This window comes from Larus michahellis, chromosome 1, assembly GCF_964199755.1.
Source record: "Larus michahellis chromosome 1, bLarMic1.1, whole genome shotgun sequence".
In the NCBI taxonomy this organism is placed as follows: domain Eukaryota; kingdom Metazoa; phylum Chordata; class Aves; order Charadriiformes; family Laridae; genus Larus; species Larus michahellis.
This window is the reverse complement of record NC_133896.1, coordinates 184,868,489-184,895,303: the sequence shown is the minus strand read 5'-3', so window position 1 is coordinate 184,895,303 and position 26,815 is coordinate 184,868,489. Positions and strand designations below refer to the sequence as shown.

The following is a 26,815-nucleotide window of genomic DNA, read 5'->3' as shown; positions in this document are numbered from 1 at the left end:
TGCACTGCTGCATTGCCACAATCTGCGGTGGCCACTAGAGCTCAAGTCAGACGGAGCTATCAAATCAATTATAACAGCCTGCCACTGTCTTACACCGACAACAAATGATTGATAACAAAACCTGCCTACTTTCAGTTCTCATCTGACAGCAACAAAACAGTCCCTGCCTGCTTTTACTGGCATTTGTCATAAATCAATAGCAATTTCATCACTCAGAAAGGTGCTGTCAACTCTACTCAGTCCATCTGGTTTCACTTTACTGTTATAATTTTTAACGCATAAACTATTCAGGAAGGTTAATGTATAAAACTGGTTTCTTTTAGAATCTCTTAGATACTGGCACCAGAGCAACACTTACAAAATATAAAGCATCAATCATTTTTAAAGATGGGAGGAGGAACCAAGAGAATCATGCTCTGTAATCTTAACAATATATCTACACCTATCTTTGCTGGGAATTCTCTCTTTACCAGGTAATACTATCATCTGATCCAAAAAGAAATTGCTTTTTCTGACCTGTTATTATGGCCTTACAGTAATTATATGTGCAAGTTAGAACACTGAATCATTTAAATGAAACACAGACTTTTCAAGTATGAGCTGATAGATAAGCTTTGTATTCTTCCTATCACGCTCAGCTAGGATGTCAATACTATAAAAGAAAGAAGTACATCTTCAGTGTTCTATAAACATGAAAAAGAATAATTAAAATACTTTAAAAAATCATGAGTAGTAACAACTATAAATTTGTATTATATTACAGAATTCACTAATCTACTAAGTGGCGCAAAGAATTGTGTGGCAACAGAGATGCTACATATCTTACTTAACACATGGATCTGCTTCACAGCAAAGTTTCCAGAGCTGATCTGAAAATCATTTCATCACTAAATGAATTGAAGTCTTCATTTGCTTAAAGCAGTTGGTGAGTGTTTCAATTTCATTGCAGTGTGTGAAGCTCTGAACCATGGTAGTTATCAGCTTATAGTGTACACTTAAGAAATAAAAGTCTTTCACGCTTGCTTTTCCAGGAAACCACTGTTCAGCTGTTGCTGGGGGGGAATGATGCTTTAGTGGTTTATACTTGCATTTTGGGACACAAGCCATGCTATATTTCCACTTGGAGTAACAATGATGCGTCTACAGTGGTACTTTATAGCAATGTTACTATTTGCATTAGTAATAAGTGCATTGATTAAAATAAGTCCTTATTTAAATCACTTAGTTTATTTCTGATCCATAATATTAATATTAGGTAGTTAAATCAGCAGAAAATAGCTCCATTAACACCTAACTCTTCTATAAGAGAACAGAACAATATGTACCCTTCTGGGGAGAATATTGATTGATCAACAGATAATTCTGTACTTCCTTCTGTAAAAAAAAAAAAACAACACTGTCACAGAGATTCGCAGGATTCCCTATGCTAAACTCCAAAGGATTTGTGAAAGAACACAGCAAAATGAGTCCAAGTAACTCAAACCAATTCCTGGCAATTTTGGGACACTCAACTTTACAAACACACACACACCCCCCAAAACCAAAAAAAAAAAAAAACCAAAAAAACACCACACTGAAACAACCAAAACCAAGTCTCGCGCACAGGCTGACTGAAACTCCCTTTCTGATGTTCCTGAGTGCTGCCACTTTTTTTTTTTTTTTTCTTTTCTTTTTTAACGGAACATCTTTTGGGATCTTCCACTTGTATTTACAGCAAGGCTAAGAGATTATAACCAGCTTCCACACGACTTGCCTCTCTAAGTTTCCTTCCCTGGATACTTAGGGTAAATGGTATCAACTAACAGCCTTCTCAGATATTTTGTTTTTACCAGGTAGACTAAGACGTCAAAGAGCCCCTGGGTTTTAAAGGAACAAATAACATATAAATTCAGAATGCCACAGGTATATTAAGCAAGAGGCTGCTTTCTTATATTACGGAAAGTCAAAAGACCTTCACCTGCTATCCAAATGAACACTTCTGCCTGCAGTGTAAACTCACCACTGCCAACATACTACTTGAATCTTTAATGTGTAGCCAGTCCGAAAGAGTAGGTGTTTTGTTGTTTGTTTTTTTTTTCCCTTATGTTTTACTGTGGCAGACATATCAAAACTCAGGAATTAATTTTGAGAAACGAGCGGGCTGATGAGGTGACGGAAGATGCTAGTATTACAATTTAAAACCCAGGAAAGAATGAGACCATGAAGGACGTTTTTGTTTAGGATGAAAGCCTAATCTAAATGCTTCTTATATCCTTCTGTTAGTGTAGGAAATTATGGTAGGGACATTAGAAACATATGCTGTGCTCTTCAGTGCTTATCTTAACCATAACCAATGGCTAAAAAAAGAAGATAAAGAAAAAAATACAAATAAATAAATAAATAAATATCCAGGAAATGACTGGTTAGTACTTGCACTTCGGACCTTAATTCATACTGATGATTATTTGAAAGAAAAATACAAGAGACATTTTCCTGAAATTGTAGAAGAATTTATCTTGCTTCTGCCTAAATTGACGCATCATCTTTTTAAAACAATTTCTCCCATGAAGGACCCAGAAAAGGGCAATGAAGGAGGTGATCTGGAAAAAAATTTAGTGAAATTAGAACAGTAACTTTCCTCAGATGTCACTATGTTAATTTGAATCCTGTAGGAAAACATGAACCTCCACAAGAAAAGAAAGAAAGCAAAAAAAAAAGCATAAAAAGCATAAAGTAGTAATATTGGTCCTATGACCTACAGAACTATGTCAAACACAGTATCTTTTATTCCCAAGGTATTCAAGGTGCTTGGGATTGTGTTTCTCAAAAGATGGACAAAAAAAATTTGTCATTTGTTGTGGCGTTTTCCTGGGTTATTACAAAAAGAAAGGTTGCATGAAAGATGGGAAAAGAAAGGCTGCAGGCATGTTTGCTTTTGATCTAAGATCACATCACCCACACAGAAAATCCCACACCTCACAAAACAGGTCCACGGATTAATCTAAATCTTCTTAGATTTTATGCCCTGACCTGGGGTATCTAAATTGTAACATCTGAGGCCATAAATCTTGCGACTTCACCTAAAAAGTTAGTTGATGATCCAATGCTGGATGTCTTGATTAACTCTGTCAAACCCATTTCTCATTCAGACTTAAGTTAGACTCTGAGACCATCGGGACTGTTCCATTCACCACTCATAGATATTCAGAGCATGCACCAATTGGGAAAAGGAGCAGCTAACCTGATGGTGACTGGATGACTCGTTTATTTCTAGAAAATTCACAAATATTCTCAAGCAAAAGAAAGAAACTGTATCTCTGTTTCTCATATCCTGGCTAAATGATGAAGTAATCTGGGTGTTGAGCAAAGGCAGTAACATTCATCTCCTCCTTTCTCTATTGCTTTTCTTCCTTTCTCTCAGAAAAGCAAATATTTCATGCCAAATGGAAAGAAATTTCAGTTTTCAATACAATGCAGAAAAATGTACTTTTGGGGTAAAATTTATTTTTTTCCTCTTTCTCTTTGTCTTCCCGCCAGAAAAAAAAAGAATAGGTACGCACAGCTCCGCTTCAGACATTTCTCTCAGGTAATACGTTCACAAACTCCTCACCAAGTAACCCATTCCATAACTCCCCCCTTTCCCCAAATACATCTACAGTGGCAGAAGTGCTTCTTCTTGATGGCAGTCAGGCTGCTGTTCAATGACAGACTCACTTAAGGAAGAGCTACCACGTTTATCTTCAGCCAAGGATTTATCCTAAATCTTTCAGGGTGTCCCATTACAACTTTAACAGCAAAGCCCACCCCCACCCCCTGAAAAAAAAAAAAAAAACAAAACGAACCCAAAAAACCCCTCATTTTACAGGCAGTTTCACACATTTCCCTGCAGTTGAAGGGAAGAATTGAGCGAGACGACTGGATGTTATAAATAGATATATGTGCACAGACAGGAAAGAAAAGCAGAAAGACAAACATTCTGCCTTTTAAGTCAGTTTATGTGGTACAATGGTAATATAAAACTCAGTCGCCTGAAAATACAGTAACCGGTTTTAACTGTGAACCGATTTTCACCTTCCAGAAACAAACACAAATGACATCCTCCTTTGATGAAAATTTTTAATGTTGAATGTAATTGGCTATTTTAACAATTCTTTCTGGTATGTAAAGACACATCGCTTCAAAACTCCATTTAAGGGTGAATAAGTACAATGCAGATTTGGAACTACAGATAATGCCCACTTGTGCAGGAAAAATTATGTGACCAAAGCTCATTGCTATGTATTTTTTTTTTTTTTGGTGTGTGTATGGTTGGACTCGATGATCTCAAAGGTCCTTTCCAACCATGAAGATTCTATGATTAACAAATAAGCAGGACAATTTCATTTTGATACCATTTTTACAGAAGGCAACTAGAGTTGCCTGTGCTCCTAGTGACCATGTGACAAGTAACCAGTGTAGTAACCTATGTAAATACTAAAAAAACAAAATTAAAAAATAATCGCATCATCACTAGTTTCCCTGGAGTAGTACCAGTGCTAGTTTGTTTTCCAAATTTGCCTTTTAAGCTGTGCGCATCACTTCTTTTCGTCGACCGGCAGAAACAAACACCCACGGCCAGAAAGTTTTGCTAAACGTTTAACAGCTTTTGAAGGCCGGCAGCCGCCTTCGGCCGGGCCCCTCTTCAGCTGGGAATAAACGCATTTTGCCAGCCAAAGGTTTGGAGGGTGGCTAACACCCGGCTGGCATCCGCAGCCCTCGGAGGGCCGGGCGTCAGCAATCGGTACTGGCCCCGCAGGCCGCCGTCGCCATGGCAACCTGGGTTGCCCGGACGACGCAGGGGCATCTCACTGCTGATGCTCCCCAACACGATGGCCGCGGCTTCACATGTCTCACCTCCCCCTTTATTTCCCACGTTAATTCATAAAAATCTCGTTTTCTTCATCCTTCCCCCCCGCCCCCCCAGCCCACAGTGAATCACAGGTCAATTCTAATAACCAGGAACAGACAAAATACCTTTCTTACTCCTTCCCTTACACTGCCATAAAAACACCTGGAATACAGCCAGACAAGCAAACGCAAGAAGTCCATCCAAATATGCTAATTTTTTTCACAGGTGGTTTACATTCCTTTCACAACAACTGATGAGGAGAAGAAAAGATTTATTCCTAAATAACGGAGCTGCTATAGCAATGGAGTAAAGGCAGCTATAGGGGTGGGCAACAGTCTGCATGGTGAGCCAAGATAAGAGGAAACTGTAATTTAATTATCCCAAAGCACATGGAGTTGTTAATTTGAGCTGAATTTGAATTAACTGAAAATATTGCACCAGAAAATAAAACATGTAAATAAAGTGTTTCAGAAGCACTCTTCAAAACTTTTAACCTAAACAAAACAGAGAACTTCATGCTGCTTTTTCCTGTTGGGCCACACATTTAAGCCAGGAAGCTGCTGCGAGTTTTTAAACCTTTTAAAACATTTCAGACTTACTACCTTTTTGATAATGCTTATGAATTTATCAAATGCAAACCCCACTCTGAATAATGGCTATAAATGGTCCTTCAGCTGATTCATGTTGATGCAGCTGGGCCAATGAACTGGCTAGTAATTAAATACTCCCCACAAGAAACTAGTACACTTGAAGTCTCCACGCGTCAGTTTGGGTATATTAGCTGCCACATTTTTTGACAGCTTCCTACATGCAGGGAAAGAGTAAAAATGAAGATACTTTACTAATTTCCTTCTGCAAAATAAGTACTTTCTTTTCTCTCTCTTTTTTAATGTGTAGTGAATGGCTATTACCGGAGTAGATTAAAAAAAGTGACTATCAAAAGCTAAAATGCAATCCCATTTCTAGCACCACTGTTACTGTGAAATAATTTATTTCCCTATTTCCTTTCATATTCAAAAGTAGCAAAGGAATAGGCACAAACCAATCGATTTCTAAAAACAAACAGGCAAAAAACTATAAACACTTTTTCTTTAAACTAATAGCCCCCCTGCCCCAAGTTCTACTTATAAGATATTTATTTCTATTGCATTAGAAATCAAACCCTTAGGTAAACTCTGATTTTGATACAAAAATATGCAAATTTTTGTCATAAATGCCGGTGATGGCACTTTGATAATTTATATATTATCTTATTGCTGCTTTGGAAGATAGTCTTATTAACTTGCTTTAAACTTTAACTTAGTTTGAAAGATAATATTGGTTAGACCACCATATTTCTTGTTTCCTTGAACTGCTGAAAATGTGCATCAACAGGAAAGAAATAAGTAATATTAATTGGAAAACTAATTTTGAAATAAACAGAATCCCAGGAAAATCACTGCTTCTGTTTGATTCTTGAAGTGATCCAGTGAGTTTCAAGGTTCACACAATTTTTGGTTAATAATTAATGGAATTTTATTTGCAAAAATGTAAAATGAAAACTAGTACAGAGACTTCCCATGAATACAAATTACAACAGAACATCTCTCGTGCATTGATCAGTAATGAGGTATTATATGCACTCCAATCATAAATCCCAGTGGAAAGTTTAACTGATAGAAGTTCTGTTGTTCGGTTGACTTAATAAGCCTGGACTGATTTACTGAGTAAATTGAAAGATATTTCAACTTTCTTTGGGTGAATTTATTCACTGCCACACACCACTTCGACACAAGTATAAGAACTAATATTAAATCCAACATGGCACTACTCAGTTTATATACCTCAAAGGTAAGAAACTCCTCAAAAGAAACGGGTAAAACATCCGTTCAAGTGTATGCTACTTTCGTTAAAAGGAGGAAGGATTTCAACATGTACTGAAAATGGCATAGGTTCAAAGCTCAACTTTAATTTCTTTGATAGACCAAACAAGAACATGTTAAAAGGACCTGTTAGAGAAGGTCCAAAGGAGGGCCACTAAGATGATCAAAGGGCTGGAACACTTCTCCTATGAGGACGAGCTGAGAGAATTGGGGTTGTTCAGCCTGGAGAAGAGAAGGCTCCGGGGAGACCTTATAATGGCCTTCCAGTACCCAAAGGGGTCTATGGGAAAGATGGGGAGGGAGTCTTTATGAGGGAATGTAATGATAGGACGAGGTGTAACAGTTTCAAACTGAGAGAGGGGAGATTTAGACTAGATATTAGCAAGAAATTCTTTACTGGGAGGGTGGTGAAACACTGGAACAGGTTGCCCAGGGAAGCTGTGGATGTCCCATCCCTAGAAGCGTTCAAGTCCAGGCTGGATGGGGCTTTGAGCAGCCTGGTCTAGCGGGAGGTGTCCCTGCCCAGGGCAGGGGGGTTGGAACTAGGTGATCTTTAAGGTTCCTTCCAACTCTAACCATTCTATGATTCTATGACCTGAAATACTAACTATGATACTTTCAATACTATGTGGTGTGCGGACCACCAAACTCTTTTTGTCCCGAAGACATGCAACAGAAGTTGGTATTGCAGAGAAGCACTGTGCTTCAACGAATGAAACAATTCAAGGGCAATATATTATTTTAGTTTTTCTAGCTCTTGCCAGTATACCTCATGCAAGTGTACCAAGTACACCATTAGCTCCAAAATCTGAAAATCTTGTTTAGGGCAGCAATGCTGCAGTATTTTCTGAATATAAAGTGGACTTCTCCACTAGCACGCTCGTCACATTCCAAGAAAACTAACAGATTCTAAAACTTTACTGCACTCTATTTGGTTTTTAAAGGTGGACAATTTGATGTAAAGAGAATTCCACATTAATAACAAAAAAAAAAAAATAAAATTAAGGCTGAAATCTGCAAGTGAAGCCAAGAGCACAAGGCAGTGGAGTGTGCCCTTTACTACTAATACACACATTGGCAGCTTAAAAAGAGCTTTCCTATTTCTCATATTTTCCTACTGTTCTCCCCAACTCGTTCAGTTTAGCTTTGACAAAACTAGACCTTGGAAGATTAATTTTAGTCAAACTTTATTTCCATATAAAATGCAGTTAGCATTCCTGTTAAAAAGTGTTCTTGACCAAATAAGTTTTCTTATCACTTGCAGAAATGTATTACTTATTGCAAACATTTAAACAACTTTCACTATGTCAATGCAGGCTAAGGGAATAAAGACTTGCAAACTAAAAATACAAAGTAACTCCTGTGTTTGTTTTGTTGTGTTGTTTTTTTTTTTTTAAGTGGGCTAAATTAAAAGCAGAGAAGTGCTAAGTATAGGAGAATATACCCTGCAACTACCCACTGTACTAGCACTGTAGAAGCACAGGTGAAGAGAACCTTGTTGGATTGTACGGTGCAATATTAGAACTAGCAGTTCTTAAAGTGCATCTTATATCAATTTCTGAGGAAATCCAGATTCTGTGTGTGACACAAAGGTTTGGATGGGAGATCTGAGCGTATGATGTTTGAACTCAACCCCACCACCTTTCCCTCAGATCCTTAAAAGAATGTGAACAGTATAGCTATTCCATTTAAAACTATTTTACAAAGTTTGGACATTAAGTACATTAAGTTATTACTGACCCGCCTCTCATTTAGCTTTCTCTTAAGCAAGCTAAACCATAATTTTTAATGCATTCTTTTGTACTTTCAGTTATTAGAAAAATAACACTCAAAATACTTTGTGTTCTATAGTTTTCCCAGAAAAGATTACCTGGAAATCCCTTTGCAGCCTTTCTGGTTGCTTAGTTCCTTCAACATGCACAATTTCACCAAAGCTTTACGACTAATGTGAGTGTAGAAGATTTCTATAATAAGTGATATTCTCATTTAGGCCACAGTGCATTTTACAGCTTATTGGTACAGGTCAAAAATGCCCCTTTTATTAGGCTAAATCTGCAGTTACAGACTGAAGTAGGAGTAAAATGTTTTATATACTACAGTTAAGTGGTACTGTTGAATGTTCTAATGTAGTACAGCACTGATAGATGAGTAAGAAAGATGGGCTTAGAATAAGGAAGCGACAAGATGTGGCTGGGAACAAGAAAAACTATCATTAGGTATCACTCATAAGGCTTCAGAAATAACTGGAAAGGAAGAAAAAAAGATCCATGAAGGAAGATCAGACCCCAAACTAAGAAATTAGGATACAGCTAGTATGATTCTCAATTCAAGACACAGTCATTAACAGTTTAATTTTTTAAACTTTTAATAATGAAGACAAACCTTTTTTTAATTGATTGTCATTGTAAAGTGGAAAAGGGAAAAAAAAAAATTCCACTTCAGCATCCTTTTTTTCTGTCCCATAGGAAGCAACTATTTCAAATAATAAGATTCATATATTTTTGACCCACTGAAACAAACCCAGCATTTTATAATAGGAGATCTCACTACATAACACGCTTTCAATAAAATGATCTCGGCGCAACTGCTGTTAGGTGGATAAACAGAGGCTGGGTAAACTCAGCAGAGAGTAATTGGCTGTGTCCTGTTTCCAGTCTGCGGCTGGCAACAGAGAAAGAACAGACGTAACGCACCCGGGGAAGCTTGGAGACTGATTAGTCAGGAAGCTATTGCTAAAGGCAGCAAGAGTAGGAGCTATCCCAAGAGCTCTCTCACAGCAGTTTTCTCTGCCCTGTGAGACACAACTGGAAATCCCTTAATGCACTCTGCCCTTCATTTATTTTTGCTACTGGACATTTGAGAGCATTTAAGAACGTTACTTTTTTGAGTAGTTGCCTGATGATGGATCACACAGAATTAAAACGATTTTATATTTCTTAGGGAAAGGGGAAGACTACCATCTACAGTACAATTATAAAACTAGGTATTATCTGATAGCAAAGTACTTTTTATTCTGTGCTGAATAGCCAGAACAGAGTTTGCAACTACTCACGCATCAATCCTGATTTACTCTTTATGCTGAAATTACGAACTTGTCTTGCATATCAGGAAGGCTCCATAACTTAAAGCCATGTCCTGATTCATTTACTTTGAATCCAGCTAGTCTGATGAAACATTAGTACACCTAAAAATATTATCATTGCAGCTAGAAGTATAATATAAATTACACAAACACATTCTATAGTAAAGGGAAAGAGCTCAGTATCAAAGTACTAGAATTTGGAAGCATGAGGAAGCTGGCTAAGCAAATCTGATGCAAATGTTTATATATATGAACTGTAAGAGAATTACTTCCCTTCCCCCCCACCCCCGCCCCCCCGAACTTGTATCATCCATTACCTAGGACAGAAGATACTAATTTAAAGAGCAGCTATTCAAGCTATTGTTTTATCTTCAGTGTTGAGTGTGCTGAGCCAAGTTTTATTAACTTTATTATAGACAGAGAATTAAAACATGGAGAAACCTTTTCAGGTCTCTCAGCCTCAAGCACTTTGAATTAGAGGCCTGAACTCATTGAGTATTAACAATTTATGTAAGCTAACTCCTCTGTAAGATGGGTACGTCCCTCTCTCTTGCCACTATAAACAGCTTAAGCTCCGTAAATTGTGTGTCTGTATGTATGAGGTATTTTACCTCTTCATGAGATTAAATACATACATTAATTTTGGGAGATCAGTTAAAATGCTCGATACCTGATATCCCAGAGTAATTAACATTATAAAGCACTGTATGTGTTTAGTGCTTTGATCCTACAGTTTTCACTGCAGTCGTAGATGTTTGGTACATCTGTAAAGCAGACCCTGTAGATCTCAGCCTAAGAACCAAACAACGTAAATTGGGAAAAAACTCAAACAACTCAAAATCAAAGCCAACGAACCTCCTCCCTGACAGAATGCTCCAGGACCAGAAGAAAGGATAGGGCACTGTACCAGCTTCTAGCATTTCATTTTGATGTAGGTCTCATTTAATCTCCTTTTTTAAAACACTGACCAATATTTAAGAGGGTCCTCTCCAAGCTCCTCCATCAGCCTAATTTGGCATTGTGTTCATATGGGTTATCAGCAGGTTCGGACTCATTGGATTGACTCATGCAGTTCTTGAGCTAATGATGGTGGCGTGGAAGATCAGATATCATAAAGTTTACTTTATCATGGAGAAAATGGATCAATGAAAATATTTATATTTTAGAACACCAGTATATAAAGTATGTAAAGTATATAAAGTCTCCCTTCTCTGGTAATGACAGCAATAAAAGGCACCCACTGAAATAAGAATAGATCCTCAGATAAATTTCTCAAGAGACAGTTCTTATGGGAACAGAAATCAATTTTGGCAAGTACCTGAAGTATCTGAGGAGGATTCTCTGCTTTTGAAAATAAGGAAACATTAAAAAAAATAAAAATCACCAAAGATAATTATGACGACAGTAAAAACCAAACAAACTCACAACCTCATACAAAGCTATAAAAGCAATAGAAGCCTTTATGTATTGCTTATGTTTTAATAGAGTATACATTCTGATCCCTATGTAGCCTATCAGTCTCCACCTTGAAGACTCACTTTTCTGGCTAACACACCTGTAGTATCTCAAACCACTGCCTCTCAGTTAAGGTACATACAGATTTCTTCTGCTGTTAACAAATTCAGCTACCAAACTAAAAGACCAGTAAAATTTAGGTGCCAAAGTCAACCTGGGTAATGAAAAGTCTCACTCAGCTGTGTTTAAGCCAGGTTCATCCATATTTCATTATTCCCTCAGGGAGAGGACTTAAACCATGTTTTCCATATTCCTGGAAAGTTCCCTGCTGTTCATTAGCTCCTCTGCTCACAGATTTTCACTATAAATAGCAAATGTTACCGAGTGTAGTGATGCAAACACTCATATTGAATGGGGAAGGCTGATGATGATTCCTGCCACAAAAATCCAGCGACTGAAGTAAAACGCAAACCATGACCTGGAAGCTCTAACCATGAAAATATCAGCCTGTCAGCTTGTGTTATGTTAGGCAGGCATTTGCCAACAAATAGTTTACCTGTGGTTCTATTAAGCTCTTTTATCCAAGATGTTCATACCAAACCAGTGGTGATTTCGTTCCATTCCATGCACCAAATACCTATATTATTAATACAATCTTTTCCATTTCCCACTATTACAACTTATTTGTTTGTGAAGTAGAAATTCCTGTCATATTTTAGATAAAACAAACTGTAAATAAATTGAGCAAAGTGGGATGCATATCCTGTTTTCAGATTATTTAAAATCATTTCCCTCTTTTTGCTTACGAAAATCAATTATCAGAAAGTGTTGTCTTTCTAGCCAGTATAGGTTCCCAAATGGCAGGCAAGAACTCAAGTGACAAATTGATTCTAGATGTAAATATACATAAACATACATATTAAATTAGTTAACTCAGATTTTAGAAATGGAAAATAAACTTATGAAAAGATTGCTCATTATGACAGTGCATCCTACTTTTCTGTGATTCAAGGCTTGTTATAATTCTTGCACACAGTTTCTGAAACTGCACAGCTCCATTACGTGCTGTACACAGATACCCATATTTGTTTTGAAACCCCAAAACTGGGTTGCGATACCCAAACTTGTTCCTGGCCTAAAAGCTATGCTACTTCAAGTAGACAAAGTAGCCTGTCCAGAGCTAATTCGAGTATCTGTATGTGCACTGTATTGTAACGTACCACGTACACTCATCTCTTTTCAAATACAAAGAAACGGGCTTAAAGGCTAAGAAAACAGATAAAAGGAAAAAACTGTGGAATAATTATTTGCCCATGCTGAAAATCTGCTGAGATCTCATTCCATTCCCCTGTTTATGACACTAAGTATTCTTGATGTTATCTTTTCAATTTCTTATTTTATCATTTTGCTATGCCACAAGGAGAGAGAAAATCAAGGACTGTAAGTTTGAATACAATGTAGAATAAATTCACTCTTAGTTTTCTGTACCTCAGTTTTTTAGATTTTTTTTTTAAACCTAAGGCAAATATGGTCAGACTTGTTGGTTCAGATAACAGTTTTTTTCTTTGATTCCTCTATATGGAGTTAGATAAATATCATGAGACAATAGTACATGAGAAAAACTCTTTCCCTCAATAAAATAAAATCCTCACCATTACAAAGTCTTCTTTTTAAGATATCATGACAAAATATTGTAACAGAAAGACCATGCTACTAACAAGACATTGTTACAGTCTTTCAAAGAAAGAAAGAGTATGTATTATCAATCCTGTTTTTTGCAAATCTGCTAGGAAATTGCATGGACTTTGAGTAACTTTTCTTTTTCATTAAAATAATCTTGCCTTAAAAAGGTTTTTTATTTTAAAAAAAACATTACCATGTCAAGAACAAGGGTCAAACTATTTTACAGTGTATACTGAAAGGGAATAGATTCTTGATTGGTCAGTGTCTTCCAAAATCCAAATATTCTTTCCTTCAACTATAGCTTCTCACCTTGGATTTGTAAGCTACATCAACATAAGAAAAGAGGAGTTACAGTCCCAACTACTTCACACTAGTCCGGATCATTCAATATAAGTTTGGCTACCATCTTTCCTTCTGCCATTCATGTGACAGCTGCATTTGTCCCCTATATTTCCTTCCTTTACCACTCATGATCTCTAAGTCTGAGCCACAAAGAAAATGTATCTTGAGGCTTCTGATTATTTTGCTGGGTGATTGATGTAGATTTTGCCTTAGGCACATATGATGGAAATACACAAGACTCATCTATTTTTGGAATGAAACAAAGATGATACTGCATTTATCAAGTAACTTACAGACACAACCACCAGTTCTGGTTCAACTTAAATGCCAATTTCCCTTTAAAGTATTCCAAAACTTGAAAGTGAAGCTTCCAACTGTTTCTACCCCAACAAAGGGAAGAAGCTGCAAGATACCCTTGTTTTCCCTGCATCTATTTTATGTCCTTTATTTGTATCAGTGCATTGGCTTATAATGAAAAAAATCAGGCAGAAGCATAACTCCAGCATTTACTTTACACTGTACATTTTTGTTCTCTTGCAACAGCCACGTAGGAAAAAAAATAAAACTAAATTCTCCCAAAGGAGGAAAAAAACCACAGAACATTAAGGGAACACATTCACTTACATGGCAAAGAAAGACGAATTAACAAGTGTGCTTGAAGAATTTTATGAGCAATGTTTTGTGCTTTCTCTAGACCTTTTGAATTACTGACTCAACAATGGTGCATTGGCCAGACATCACTTGAGTCACAGAACAGACTCAGGTAAGGGCTGATACACTGTTTGCTTCCATCTCAGGTTTTGTCCCCAGTGGAGTCTTCTAACCAAAGAAAACTCATTTCTAATGTGTAGCTGAGGGGATTTCCCTACCCAATATTTCACTTTATTTTTAAAGAATGATACCCCTTTTAAGAAGATATATATGCATACAACAATATAAAGAGAATTATGGCTGTTGTTTGGTCAATAGATACATCAATTATTCTATTTGGAACAGAGTTCTTAAAGCCTTTGAAGAAAGAGGCAGGAGTTTAGATACTACTTGTTCTGAAGGTTCAGAAAACAGAAGCGAAAGAGTCTGGTAAATTTACACTTAAAATCTTGTTTAACAAATATGGAAGGGACTTGAAAAGTATTCTGAGAAGTGAGAGAACCTCTTTGCTGTACAGATCAACTCAGTAATTGTCTTTGAATGGGAAGTTCTGTGTGACTAAACAATGAAAAGACAAATACGGGTAAATTGTTGGTAATTTACAGCTCCCTTCACAGTTTTAAGATTGTCCACTGATGCATATTCAGAAGACTGCTTTGAATATATAACTTGCCTGCTGTAGCTTTTGGAAATCTGGTTACCTAGCTAGACAATTATGAAGCTGACATTTAATGTATGTGCAATTATGGAATATACAGTGTCACTGCTTTCAAATGTCACCTCTTTGGCACAGTTCTTATCTTGCAGAAAATGTCCCTGCCTCCCTTGAGAGAAGCAGTCTTATTCAACTAGCACCGATGAACACTGGCGAGATATTTACAAAAGCAATTAGCTCTTTTGAGTGCCTAATCTGACATCTTCAAAGGGCCCCACTTTAGGAATGAAGTTGTCAAACCTCTAGGGAATAAGCCCCATTATAAGGCCCACCTTCTCTCAAGGTGGCACCTAAAGTTTTTTACTCTTCAAAAGGTTTGGTTCTTTTTCTTGTCTGTATTATGTTCACATAACTTTCTTTATATGATAAGACACAGAATGGAGGATATGGGCTAAAGTTGACAGTGTATGTTTGGCTTACACTAAGGGCAAGTTAAGTTTCGTTTTCTATCTATACCAATATTTCACAGTTCTAATATGCATTTACTATTAATTTGAAGTACCCCTTTCCACACTTAACAAAGCTTAAATGCCAGAGTATCTGGCATTTAAAAATAAATAATTAAACAATGGAGTGTTTTATACCTCTCTTTATGTCAGTCTTTATAATAAAGTTACTTTGTTGGAAAGGCTCTGAAAAAAAAATAATCAAAATTTCTCATTTTTCATCAGAAACTCTTCTCGCTGGCTGTCATCCCTTCTGACTTGAATACTTCCTCTGCTCAACATTAAATTATGAGAGAGGGAGATCACTAGAAAAAGATCCTAAAAAACTGTATCAAAATTAATCTTATTCCTAGATGTATTGGAATGTAAATTCTTCAGGGCTGCCTCTGTGAGAGACTGTATGTATACACAGCTATGGCAATGCAGTTCTAAACAAAAAAAAATAAAAATGAGTAAACTCACTTTTCTTTTCTGGATTTTTTTTTTTTATATATGCAAAATTGACTCTTGTGGTCACCGTTCCTTTGAACTCTGCTGTCTGCTCTAGGAAAAAACTCTTTATTATAAACAGTGCAGATGGTTTCAGGGGAATTATTTCTGTTAGAATAAGCAGCAATTTTACTTGACCTATGAAGTCAATATTGAAGTGAAGCTTTGGTCTTAAAATGTGAACAGCAGAACTATGTGTTGTTTTTTTTTAATAGAAATCTTATTAAAAGTTTTAATTTCATAACAGCGCCTACAGATATTCCAAGTCTTCTGCCAAGGAAACTTGTCTATTGCATAAAAGTTCACAAAGCGTTACAAAAATTTTCTCCACCAGAGGTACAAACACTGTTGTTTTTAGATCACGTACAGAAAGAAGAAGAGGCAAACATGCACAGTGCCTTCAAAACAGTATGTACCATGAAGAACTGGCAGTGCTCAAGAATGCATCTTTACTACTAACACCTACTGGGTAAAAAGTTATCTTCACATTTTCTTCAGTGTTAGGCATTTCCTAATGTTCACTACATACTGTTGTGGAAAAGACAGCAACATACACAGAATTAAGAAGAAAAAAAAAAAAAAGGTAAAATTTGGTTGAAACGTCAGTCATAGTTTGCTGTCATATACAGCAATGATGAAATAAAATAGTGACCTCTAAGTGGTCGCACCGTCGGTTTCAAGAATTAAGATGAGCCTAAGCTCATTGTCAGCTATGATTGTCAAAAATAAGGTAGCAGACACTAATGTGAACCTCAGATGACAGTTCTGTTATGAATAAGAGATGAAAAAAACCCAAGGAATATGAGAAAAGGGTTTTCTTCTGCTTAATTGGGACCAGAATGACATTGCTTGACATGGATTTTATTTAACAGAGGTGTTTAAAATGCTTCAGGCTAAACGTGACATGAAAATTATTCTATTGTTTATAGATTTACTCAACAAACAGCTATAGTAATTAAGACTATCTCTTACCATGGAAGTTTGATTTGAATATAGAAACAAGACCTTGTTGTTACCTTTGGAGGTATAGTCCACAACACAATTACTGATTGTAGTGGAAAGATTTCTTTCAATCTTTGCAGTCTCAAAAAGCAATCTGTATTTTTTTTACCTGCATTTTATTATAGCTTTTCTTTACTCGCAGCATTTCAATCTACTTGTAAAAAAAATAAAAAAATAAATCACTTTCTGCTGCATTTGAGGTATACACACTCGCAATCAAAGCTGCATCTCAAATTTGTACTCATGCATTTCAGATAACATTACCTTGGCTAATGTTACTGCAAATAAACGCGTAGCCATAGCAGCAGGGAACTTGGTGCAGGCTGCAAAGCCTGACCGACAACTTAGTGAATAATGCAGGTCTCTGTGCTGCAGTGGGCTCTGTGCTGCCTTGGATATGCTGCTATGTGTATTTGAACTCAACTAGCTTGAAATAAATGTGCGAGCGGCAAATATGCCTTGACTGTTGCTGTAAATAACTGATAAACTCAGATCAGCCACGCCTATTAGCTGCTTGAAATGATCTTCTAATGTGCAAAATCTTGATCATTGAAAATTAACTGCTTTTTTTCTGCTCCATAAATAAAATAAAAAAGCTCCCCTGAATCAAAACCTTACCAAAATACAACACTAAAGCTGTACTAATACTCCATTTGTGTCATACAGTGCTCTGTATGACAGCAAAAGCATATACCACAATATTTACTGCAGTTTATGGCTCTCCGCAGTCAAAGCAAGCTGTAACATTAACAAATAGTTCTGAACATACATGTAATTCAGTTGTTAATTTAAAAATACAAAGCACCGTGAATGGAAACAAAGGAAATAAATATACCAATCATATCTATGTCAACAAAAATCGAGTGAAAATGATTTGTATTCTTAAGGTATTAGAACATTTCCAAGATCTAGAAATTCCAAATGTGTATTATTTCTATTAGTTATGCAGCAGGGCTTCTCCTCAGCAAGAAATTATCTGACTTGATGGGCCTTATCACAAGCAGAAAAAATACGATTGGCAATTCTGATCACAGAAATAGAGTAAATTCAAACTTGACAAAAACCACATACCATGTTAGAAAAAGGCAATCTGTTCAATAAAAGAAGAGTGCAGTAGGACTGAAAATAAAATAACACGCCCAAGAGGCTACCCTGGGATGCATCATGAGAACCAATAGTCCTTTTTTTTATTGGCTGAACACTACCAGAGCTCTCTGGGGAGCTCAACAGGTCATGAAGAGAAAAATGGCTAGCATTCCACTAAATTTACTGTTCTTCCTCTTCTTTCTTAAGCAGCCCATTTAGTTAAACAATTTCAGTTCTCAGTTCTAGAGCTAATCAGCGTTCGCTTGCTCCTCTGTATCAAGTGATAGTTTGGTATCTTGAGCAGCATCTTACTGAGGATGACAATGGCATTTCCTTCCTGCTTCTATTTATATTACAGCTATGGAGAAAGTGTGCTTTCTAGCTGTATTTCTCTCCCATGCCATCCTCTGTGAGACACGAAGCCACTACTCTTTAATTCCCACCTATGCTTGGGTCTGATTTGTATTCCACATTTTGAGAGAAATATCTTTAATCATAAAGACTAAACCAGTTTTTACTCGTTTGCTTGTTTTTGTTTTGTTTGGAAACAGAAAAGATTGGCTAGAACTTGATGGCATTGGCCCAACAGAGATTGCTACAGCCTGAAAGATTCAGAGGACAGACGCTTCAAGTCATGGCTTGTAATTGTTTTTGACTGCATGATGAGTCAAAGTTCATCCTAGGTATGAATCTGCAGTTGGTATTAATAAAGTATATCTACTATACGTGAGTCGGTTAGTCTCATCAGAAGCAGCAGTAACAAAATCAGTTAACATAAACAGGCAAAACCAGTACAAAAGCAAACAACTAAAGTGCCTGAATTGCTGCTTGATGACTTCATTGTTCTCCATGCATTTTAAGCTTTGAGTAAGCCAGTGGTTTTTTTGCTACGATACAAAATTTAGCATCCATTTGAAATTTTAGGCTGGGGAAAAAGAACAAATCAATGAAAGACCAAGTCAATACTTCCGCCATACCCCAATTTTTCTGAAGTGGGCTGAAATCACAGACTTCTTGCTTACACAGTGTGTATGTAGTAAACCATTATATACAGTATTCACCATTTACTATACACATGGACATAGAAAGAATAGGTTATTGCATGCATCCATATTAGATATTAAGTGCAAGAAAAAAATATAGAGGGGATAATACTGAAAAAACCCCAAACCTGTCATTATACATTGTTGAACTCAGAAACAGAAAATTAAAGAAATTTTACCATTATAATTCTAGTTTTGACTGGCCACATCATTAAGATCAATGAGATTATTTCTTTGATACTCAGGGTCTATCATTCTTTCTAGATAGTATGCAACTTAATTTCTGATTTCCTAATAACAAAATAAATTATTAAAAGCAAATTCACAACTTACCTACACAGACTTAGAATAGCAAAAAAAAAAAAAGTTCACCTCGAAGATGAACTCGGAGCAACCAATGACTATATAGTTCTATCAAAAAGCCAAAAAAGGCTTTGATAAGCGAACTCACCATAACCTACACCAAGTTTAGCGCTCTGTTTGGATCAAGATAGAAAAATGTAATATGTAGATATCGTGACAAGTGTCAACAAATCAACAACATACTAATGAATTCCTTAAAAGCAAGCTCAGAGTTGTATTATCTTGTTCCTGAACTAACAAGACAGGTGCAAGAAAAGCTGAATTCATTTTAAAATGTCTTAGAATCAGATTGTCTCAAAATGTTCTATGGAAAAACTGACTTTGGTAAAAAGAACAAAAAAATCCAAGAGTTTACTTTTACTCTTCTCTCCAAATCAAATGTCTGAACTTCAAATTTCAGTACCAAATTATATCCATCTGATGTACAAATCAGTCCCCAGGTTAGACCAAGATTTTGCAGAATTAAAATCTTGGGTGTTGGTGGTTTTTTCTTGTTTGTTTTTGATGTTTTGTTTTTAACCTGAAACATAAAACGTGTCTCTAACATTTGTCCAAAAGCAGTCCAAATGCATTTAGTTTGAAAACGGGAAACTACACTGTCTGTCCACAAACAGATAGATATATAGAACGATAGAATGGGTTGAAAAGAAGCAACATTCAACACAATTGTTCTTAGAAGCAGAAACACTTATAGGATAAATTCATATGTGCTTTATAGTCATTATTCAAATATCAATATGTTATTTGCTAGACAAGCACCTGTCAAATATACTTGATTCTTCTTTCAGCCAATTCCTATAAGTGAATTAATTATCTTTAAACTGTCCTTCCAGCTCTATTTTCTTTAAATTTGTGTTTAATAATGCCACATTCCGCATGTTCTTTTTTTTGCTATAGACACTTAAGAAAAAAAACACTTAAACATAAGGTGTAATTAATAACGTCAATTTGATGGCATCTGCTTTATAAACTCTGCGGTGCATTTAAATACCAAAGGCTAATGCATTCTGCTTACAAAATTAAGAAAGGAGATTTTTTTTTTCCCTTAAGTTTCAATAAAAAATTTTCTTTACTGGAGGCACTACATATATAAACTTTTTCCTGAGACCGCTAGTTATGAGCCACTGAAAACAGTCACTCTGGACTTCTCAAGCTTAATTAAAACACAGCTAATATAATAATATTCTATAGATTGACTAACAAACAAAGCTAAAAAGCACCCATGCCCCCACTGTAACTTCTCACATACGAGCGAGTCCTACTGATTATGGTGAGATAGTTGAGGAGTTTATGAATAAACATATGAATAAGACTCATGCTTAAAATTTGGAGAAATATTGTGCCATGAAGTAACCGATTAATTCACTATAACTTTGCCGATACAACATCACTTTTGATTTATACTGGTAAATGATAGCTTAAACCATTCCAGCTATAGTATCAAGAAAAACAAAATAAAGAAAAACAGAATGAATCCACCAAGTTCACTGATTTGGTATCATAAATGTGTAGTAACATTTAAAATGTTACACAACCTCCGCTTTCTATTATAGTTTCATAATCCATTAAAAAATCCCTGCATAATTGTTCTTAAGGATTATAAAGGTACTACATTTGAAACCATAGCCAAATTTTAAATGAATAAAAACCCCACAAAAGAAAGAAGTGCTTTGCAAAGTAATCAATAAGTAGAGTTCCAGGATGTAATATTCAGGTGAATCTTAAAAAGCAGGTTTAATACAGTTTCAGTATTCCACTAATGTAGAAAACTGGAAAAAAATCACAGCAGTCTTTTGAAAGCACAGATCAACTACATAAGCTAAGAAGAGCATGCAATTCATGAATATGTTTCATTACCATGGTTACAAGCTTTCAGCACAGGCCGCTGTGTGGCTGGACTCAGATTTTGTGGTATGTCTGCAAAAGCAAGGAAACAATGGAAATAAAACACATATCTGAAAATTACTGGAGTATTTTAACATTACTAAGCAGAATTATTTAGAAGTTAGATATTTCTAAGAGTAAACTGACAGTTATATAGCAGTAAAATGATTTGATTCTCTTATGGGGCAAGATCACTTTTACTTCCCGCATTCGACTATAAGCCCTAAAAAGTTAAAGTACACATGGCTGCATCGAAGAGTCTTTTCATAATAATCAGGCTATGCTAAGTTCAGTAAATTAATCTCCAACGTACTACTGACATCAGTAAAACAGCTTTAACATCCCTGAAAACTGCCACTGCAAGAAAGAATTAAACCCGACAGCATTTATGTTCTAGAGCATTGGACCCATTATGCTTTTAACTTTCTCTGGAAAATAAAATGTAAAATAGAATATTCACCTTTAGGCCTTGGTGTCCTTTTCCTTCGGTCCCGAAAAGCTGCACCTGACTGCAAGGCCTCCAACAGGCTATCCATCACTCCAGTCTCCTCACCTTCTGTAAAGGAGAGAGAAGGAACCTTCTAGGTTACCATAGCAATATCAAAGCATAAATAATAACAACAATAAACAACAATAATAAAAGTTATTAATGGTATTATTAAAACTATTTATTTCCGATTTAGACCAGGGTTTTAACATTCACAGTTTGTTCTCCTGCAATTAATCACAACAGATTTGGTCTTCTATACATTGAACTAGGCCAAATTTTATTCCATTCATTTCACATTCCTCTTTCTCTATACTAAGAGTCAAGCATAGTTTTAAATGAAATGTCATTTCACTCATATTTTCATTTCAGTACCCTTTTGCAACTGCAAATAATGTTTCATGTCATCTTTCAAGAGCTGTCCCTTAAATGATTTGCTATATTAGACAAGAGATCATTTCAGTTATTGTTATAAAAAGTTGAAATTGTTTCTCAGCAGGAAGCTGAGTGCACAATATTGGACTGGATAGGATAGAGAGTGATATCCATAGGTAGCTTTAATCAAAAGCCATTTTCCCTTCATATTTAATAACCTCTGGCCAATATTAAATAATTGATGCAGTTCAGGAAAATTCTACTCATCGTATTACACATGTATGTATAATATCCCCTGAAAGAATTATGAAAGTTACTATGAGATTATAATTAAATGCAAGCATTAAATGCCCTATTTTTATTTCCTCAAATAAACACATCAGAAAATGTTAGATTTTTGAACCTGGTTAACCCCTTGTGCCTACGCCCGAGAGGACAAAGAACACAACTCTGGGGATTTATTGTATGACAAAAAATCACCACAGAGGAATAAAGAATTACATCATAAAAATCTCATTATGCCTCACTGGGCAAAACTCCCTAGATCAACACACACCTTGGATACAGTCAGACACAACACATGATTCTGAAGTTATTGCAAAAAGTGAATATTCAAATCAGGTTCTAATCTACCTGACAGGGAGAATGAGATGCCATGCTACTAATTTAAGGAATTCTGAAGGTGCTGGACTGCAAGTACGGAGGCAAGGTAACCTTCCAGACCTGAATATGGGGGAAAATTATTATAGAAAATGTTGCTTTCCAACACTATTTATATTTGTTTCCCGCCTTTAAAGAAACTTCATCTTTCAATAAGCTTTAAAGAATTCCAGCATCTTTCTAAGGCAAGTGGTTTCAAGGGCAACAAAAATAAGTCAGACAAAAAAAGCTCAAAGCCGTCAAACCAGCATGGGCTAAATCATGAATATGACGTTCTAGAAACAACATTTTTACTTTCATTATTCTACCGCTAAGTCAAGAGTTGAATCTAATTTAGCTTCTGAGAACCCTAAGATTCCATATCATTTAAAAGCAGAAGAGGAAAGCATAACAAAAAGAGGTACAAGATTTTAGGAAACGAAATATGCAAATCATTATTCAAAAAAAATAATTAATAATTTATTATCTCAAAATTAGAGCTTCAATGTTCACAAATTAAAGAAAAATGTCCTTCAAATATGACTTAAAGTCACATAGTGGTAATCTCCTCATAAAATAGCAAGAGCCTATATATTAAAAAATTCTATAGAAATACACCTATAAACATATGTAAAGCTCACAACAGATGTTCATAGAATCATAGGGTTGGAAGGGACCTCTGGAGATCATCTAGTCCAATCCCCCTGCCAGAGCAGGGTCACCTAGAGCAGGCTGCACAGGAATGCGTCCAGGTGGGTTTTGAATGTCTCCAGAGACGGAGACTCCACCACTTCTCTGGGCAGCCTGTTCCAGTGCTCTGCCACCCTCAAAGGAAAGAAGATCCTCCTCATGTTTATGTGGAACTTCCTATGCTCAAGTTTGTGCCCATTACCTCTTGTCCTGTCCCCGGGCACCACTGAAAAAAGATCGCCTCATCCTCCTGACACCCACCCTTTAAGTATTTAAAAGTGTTTGTAAGATCCCCCCTCAGCCGTCTTTCTTCCAGACTGAAGAGACCCAAATCCCTCAGTCTTTCTTCATAACAGAGGTGTTCGAGTCCCCTAATCATCTTGGTAGCCCTTTGCTGTACCCTTTCCAGCACTTCCCTGTCCTTCTTAAGCCGGGGAGCCCAGAACTGGATACAGTACTCCAGGTGTGGCCTCACCAAGGCAGAGTAGAGGGGGAGGATGACCTCCCTTGACCTGCTGGCCACACTCTTCTTGACGGACCCCAGGATGCCATTGGCCTTCTTGGTCACAAGGACACATTGCTGGCTCATGGTTATCCTGTTGTCCACCAGGACTCCCAGGTCTCTTTCCACAGAGCTGCTCTCCAGCAGGTCAGCCCCCAACCTGTACTGATGCATGGGGTTATTCCTCCCTAGGTGCAGCACCCTACACTTGCCCTTGTTGAACTTCATAAGGTTCCTCTTTGCCCAATTCTCCAGCCTGTCCAGGTTTTCTGTATGGCAGTACAGCCTTCTGGTGTGTCAGCCACCCCTCCCAGCTTTGCGTCATCAGCAAACTTGCTGAGGGTGCACTCTATCCCCCCATCCAGGTCATTGATGAATATATTGAAGAGGACTGGACCCAGAACTGACCCCTGGGGAACACCACTCGTCACTGACCTCCAACTACACTCTGTGCCCCTAATCACTACCCTCTGAGCTCTGTCTTTCAACCAGTTATCTATCCACCTTACTGTCCATTCATCAAGCCCACTCTTCCTAAACTTCCCTATGAATATGCTGTGGGACACGGTGTCGAATGCCTTGCTGCAGTCAAGGCAGACAACATCCACTGCCCTCCCCTCATCTCTCCATCCAGTCATGCCATCATAGAAGGCTATCAGATTAGTCAGACATGATTTCCCCTTGGTGAATCCATGTTGAATACTTCTGATAGCTTTCTTTTCCTCCACATGCCTTGAGATGACGCCCAGAACGAGCTGTTCCATCATCTTTCCAGGGATGGAGGTGGGGCTGACCGGCCTGTAGTTCCCTGGCTCCTCTTTCTTGCCTTTTTTGAACACTGGAGTGACATTGGCTTTCCTCCAGCCCTCAGGCACCTCGCCTGTTCTCCAGGACCTTTCAAAGATGATGGAGAGCAGCCCAGCAATGACTTCCACCAGCTCCTTCAGCACTCTCAGGTGCATCCCATCGGGGCCCATGGACTTGTGAACATCTAATTGACTTAATTGATCCCTGACTCAATCCTCCTTAACCCAAGGGAAGTCTTCCTCTTTCCCTGTTACTTCCCCCAATGCCTGGGACTCCTGAGGGTTGGTCCGACCAGTAAAGACCGAAGCAAAGAAGGCATTCAGTAACTCCACCTTCTCCGCATCCTCCGTCACCATGACTCCTGTCTCATTCAACAGTGGGCCCACAACTTCTCTGGTCTTCCTTTTGCTTCCAGTATACTTGTAGAAGCCCGTCCTGCTGAGCTTGACATCCCTAGCCAGGTTTAATGCCAAGGCGGCCTCGGCTTTCCTTGTTTCATCCCTGCACGATCTGGCAGCATTCTTGTAATCCTCCCAAGGGGTCAGTCCCTTCTTCCACTTATTGTAGACTTCCTTCTTCCACTTGAGCTTTTTCAGAAGCTCCCTGCTCAACCATGCAGGTCTCCTGCGTCCCTTAGCCGATTTCTTTCTCTTAGGGATGCACCGATCCTGAGCTTGGAGGAAGTGGTCTTTGAATACCAACCACCTCTCTTGAGCCCCCCTGCCCTCCAGAGCCCTAGCCCACGGGATCTCTCCAAGCAGTTTCTTGAAGAGGTCGAAGTTAGCCCTCCTGAAATTCAAGGTTGTAATTTTACTTCTTGTTGTTTTGTGCGTAGTACCCATGATCCTGAACTCTATCATTCCATGATCACTACAACCTAGGGTGCCCCCAACCTTAATGTCCTCCACCAGTCCCTCTGCGTTTGTCAGTACAAGGTCCAGGAGTGCTCCTCTCCTTGTTGGCTCCTGTACCACCTGTGTCAAAAAGTTATCATCAGTACACTACAGGAGCCTCCTGGACTGTGCGTGCCTGGCTGTGTGGTCTTCCCAGCAGATATCGGGGTGATTGAAGTCCCCCATGTGAACCAAGGCCTGCGATTGCCAGGCTACCTTCAGCTGTCTGTAGAAAGCCTCATCAGCTTCCCCATCCTGATCAGGTGGCCTGTAATAAACACCCACAACAGTGTCCCTCATACTTGCCTGCCCCTTAATCCTCTACCCATAAGCTCTCGACCCTCTCTTCATCCGCCCCAAGTGGGAGTTCGATGCATTCCAGTTGCTCTCTCACATAGAGTGCAACTCGACCACCACGCCTCACTGGCCTGTCTTTCCTGGAAAGGACATAGCCATCCGTGACAGCATTCCAGTCATGTGAGCTGTCCCACCACGTCTCAGTAATTGCAATGAGATCGTGGCCCTGTGACCGCACATAGATCTCCAGCTCTTCCTGCTTATTCCCCATGCTGTGTGTATTGGTGTATAAGCAGTTCATTGGTGTATAAGCATTTCAGCATGTTCCCTAACATTAACTCAACTTCAAATTAGATTTTCATAAACATTTTTGTCATTTTCTCTATTCTTTATTATTTACAGAAGGACCAAAATATTTTACTTTAAAAACTGGTTTTGTGCTATTTTATTACAAATTGCACTTACTTAGTACTTCTGTTCCTTTTACTTGCATTTTTACTCATTCCTTAGTTTCTGCTAATTCTACACATATATTTCTGTTTAGAAAGTGATTTTGATTTAATTTTTTGAATTTATTAAAAATATCCTCTAAGGATAAACATCTTCCTTCCCCATACCATTTGATTTACTGCTCTCCCAAGATGCTGGTCCTTAAAAGAACAAAACTGTAATCTGAGAACACCCTTAGAATCATAAAATTGTTTAGGTTGGAAAAGACTCTTAAGATCACCCAGTTCAACTGTAAACCTTGCACTGCTAAGTCCACCATTAAACCATTAGGGACTAAGCACCACACCTACACATCTTTTAAATACCTCAAGGGATGTTGATTCCACCACTTCCCTGGGCAGCCTGTTCCAATGCTTGATAACCCTTTCAGTATAAAAAATTTTCCTCATATCTAATCCAAATCTCCCCTGGCATAACTTGAGGCCCTTTTCTCTCATCAATGGTTACTTGGGAGAAGAGACCGACCCCCACCTCACTACAACCTCCTTTCAGGTAGTTGTAGAGATCAATAAGGTCTCCCCTCAACCTCTTTTTCTCCAGGCTAAACAATCCCAGCTCCCTCAGCTGCTCCTTGTAAGACTTGCTCTCCAGATGCCTCACCAGCTTCATTGCCCTTCTCACCCGCTTCAGCACCCCAATGTCTTT

The 26,815-nt window shown here is 37.7% G+C and overlaps 1 protein-coding gene across 1 annotated transcript in view; it reads right to left on the bottom strand.

Moving 5' to 3' along the window:
- Positions 1–26,815, bottom strand: part of DIAPH3 (diaphanous related formin 3) — a 244,841-nt gene that overhangs the window by 36,047 nt on the left and 181,979 nt on the right. The window contains exons 26-27 of the mRNA XM_074564575.1: positions 21,431–21,526; positions 20,944–21,003 (exon numbers count right to left, since the gene is read on the bottom strand). Of these exons, the coding sequence (XP_074420676.1) occupies positions 20,944–21,003; positions 21,431–21,526 (156 nt within the window). The remainder of the gene's footprint in view (positions 1–20,943; positions 21,004–21,430; positions 21,527–26,815) is intronic.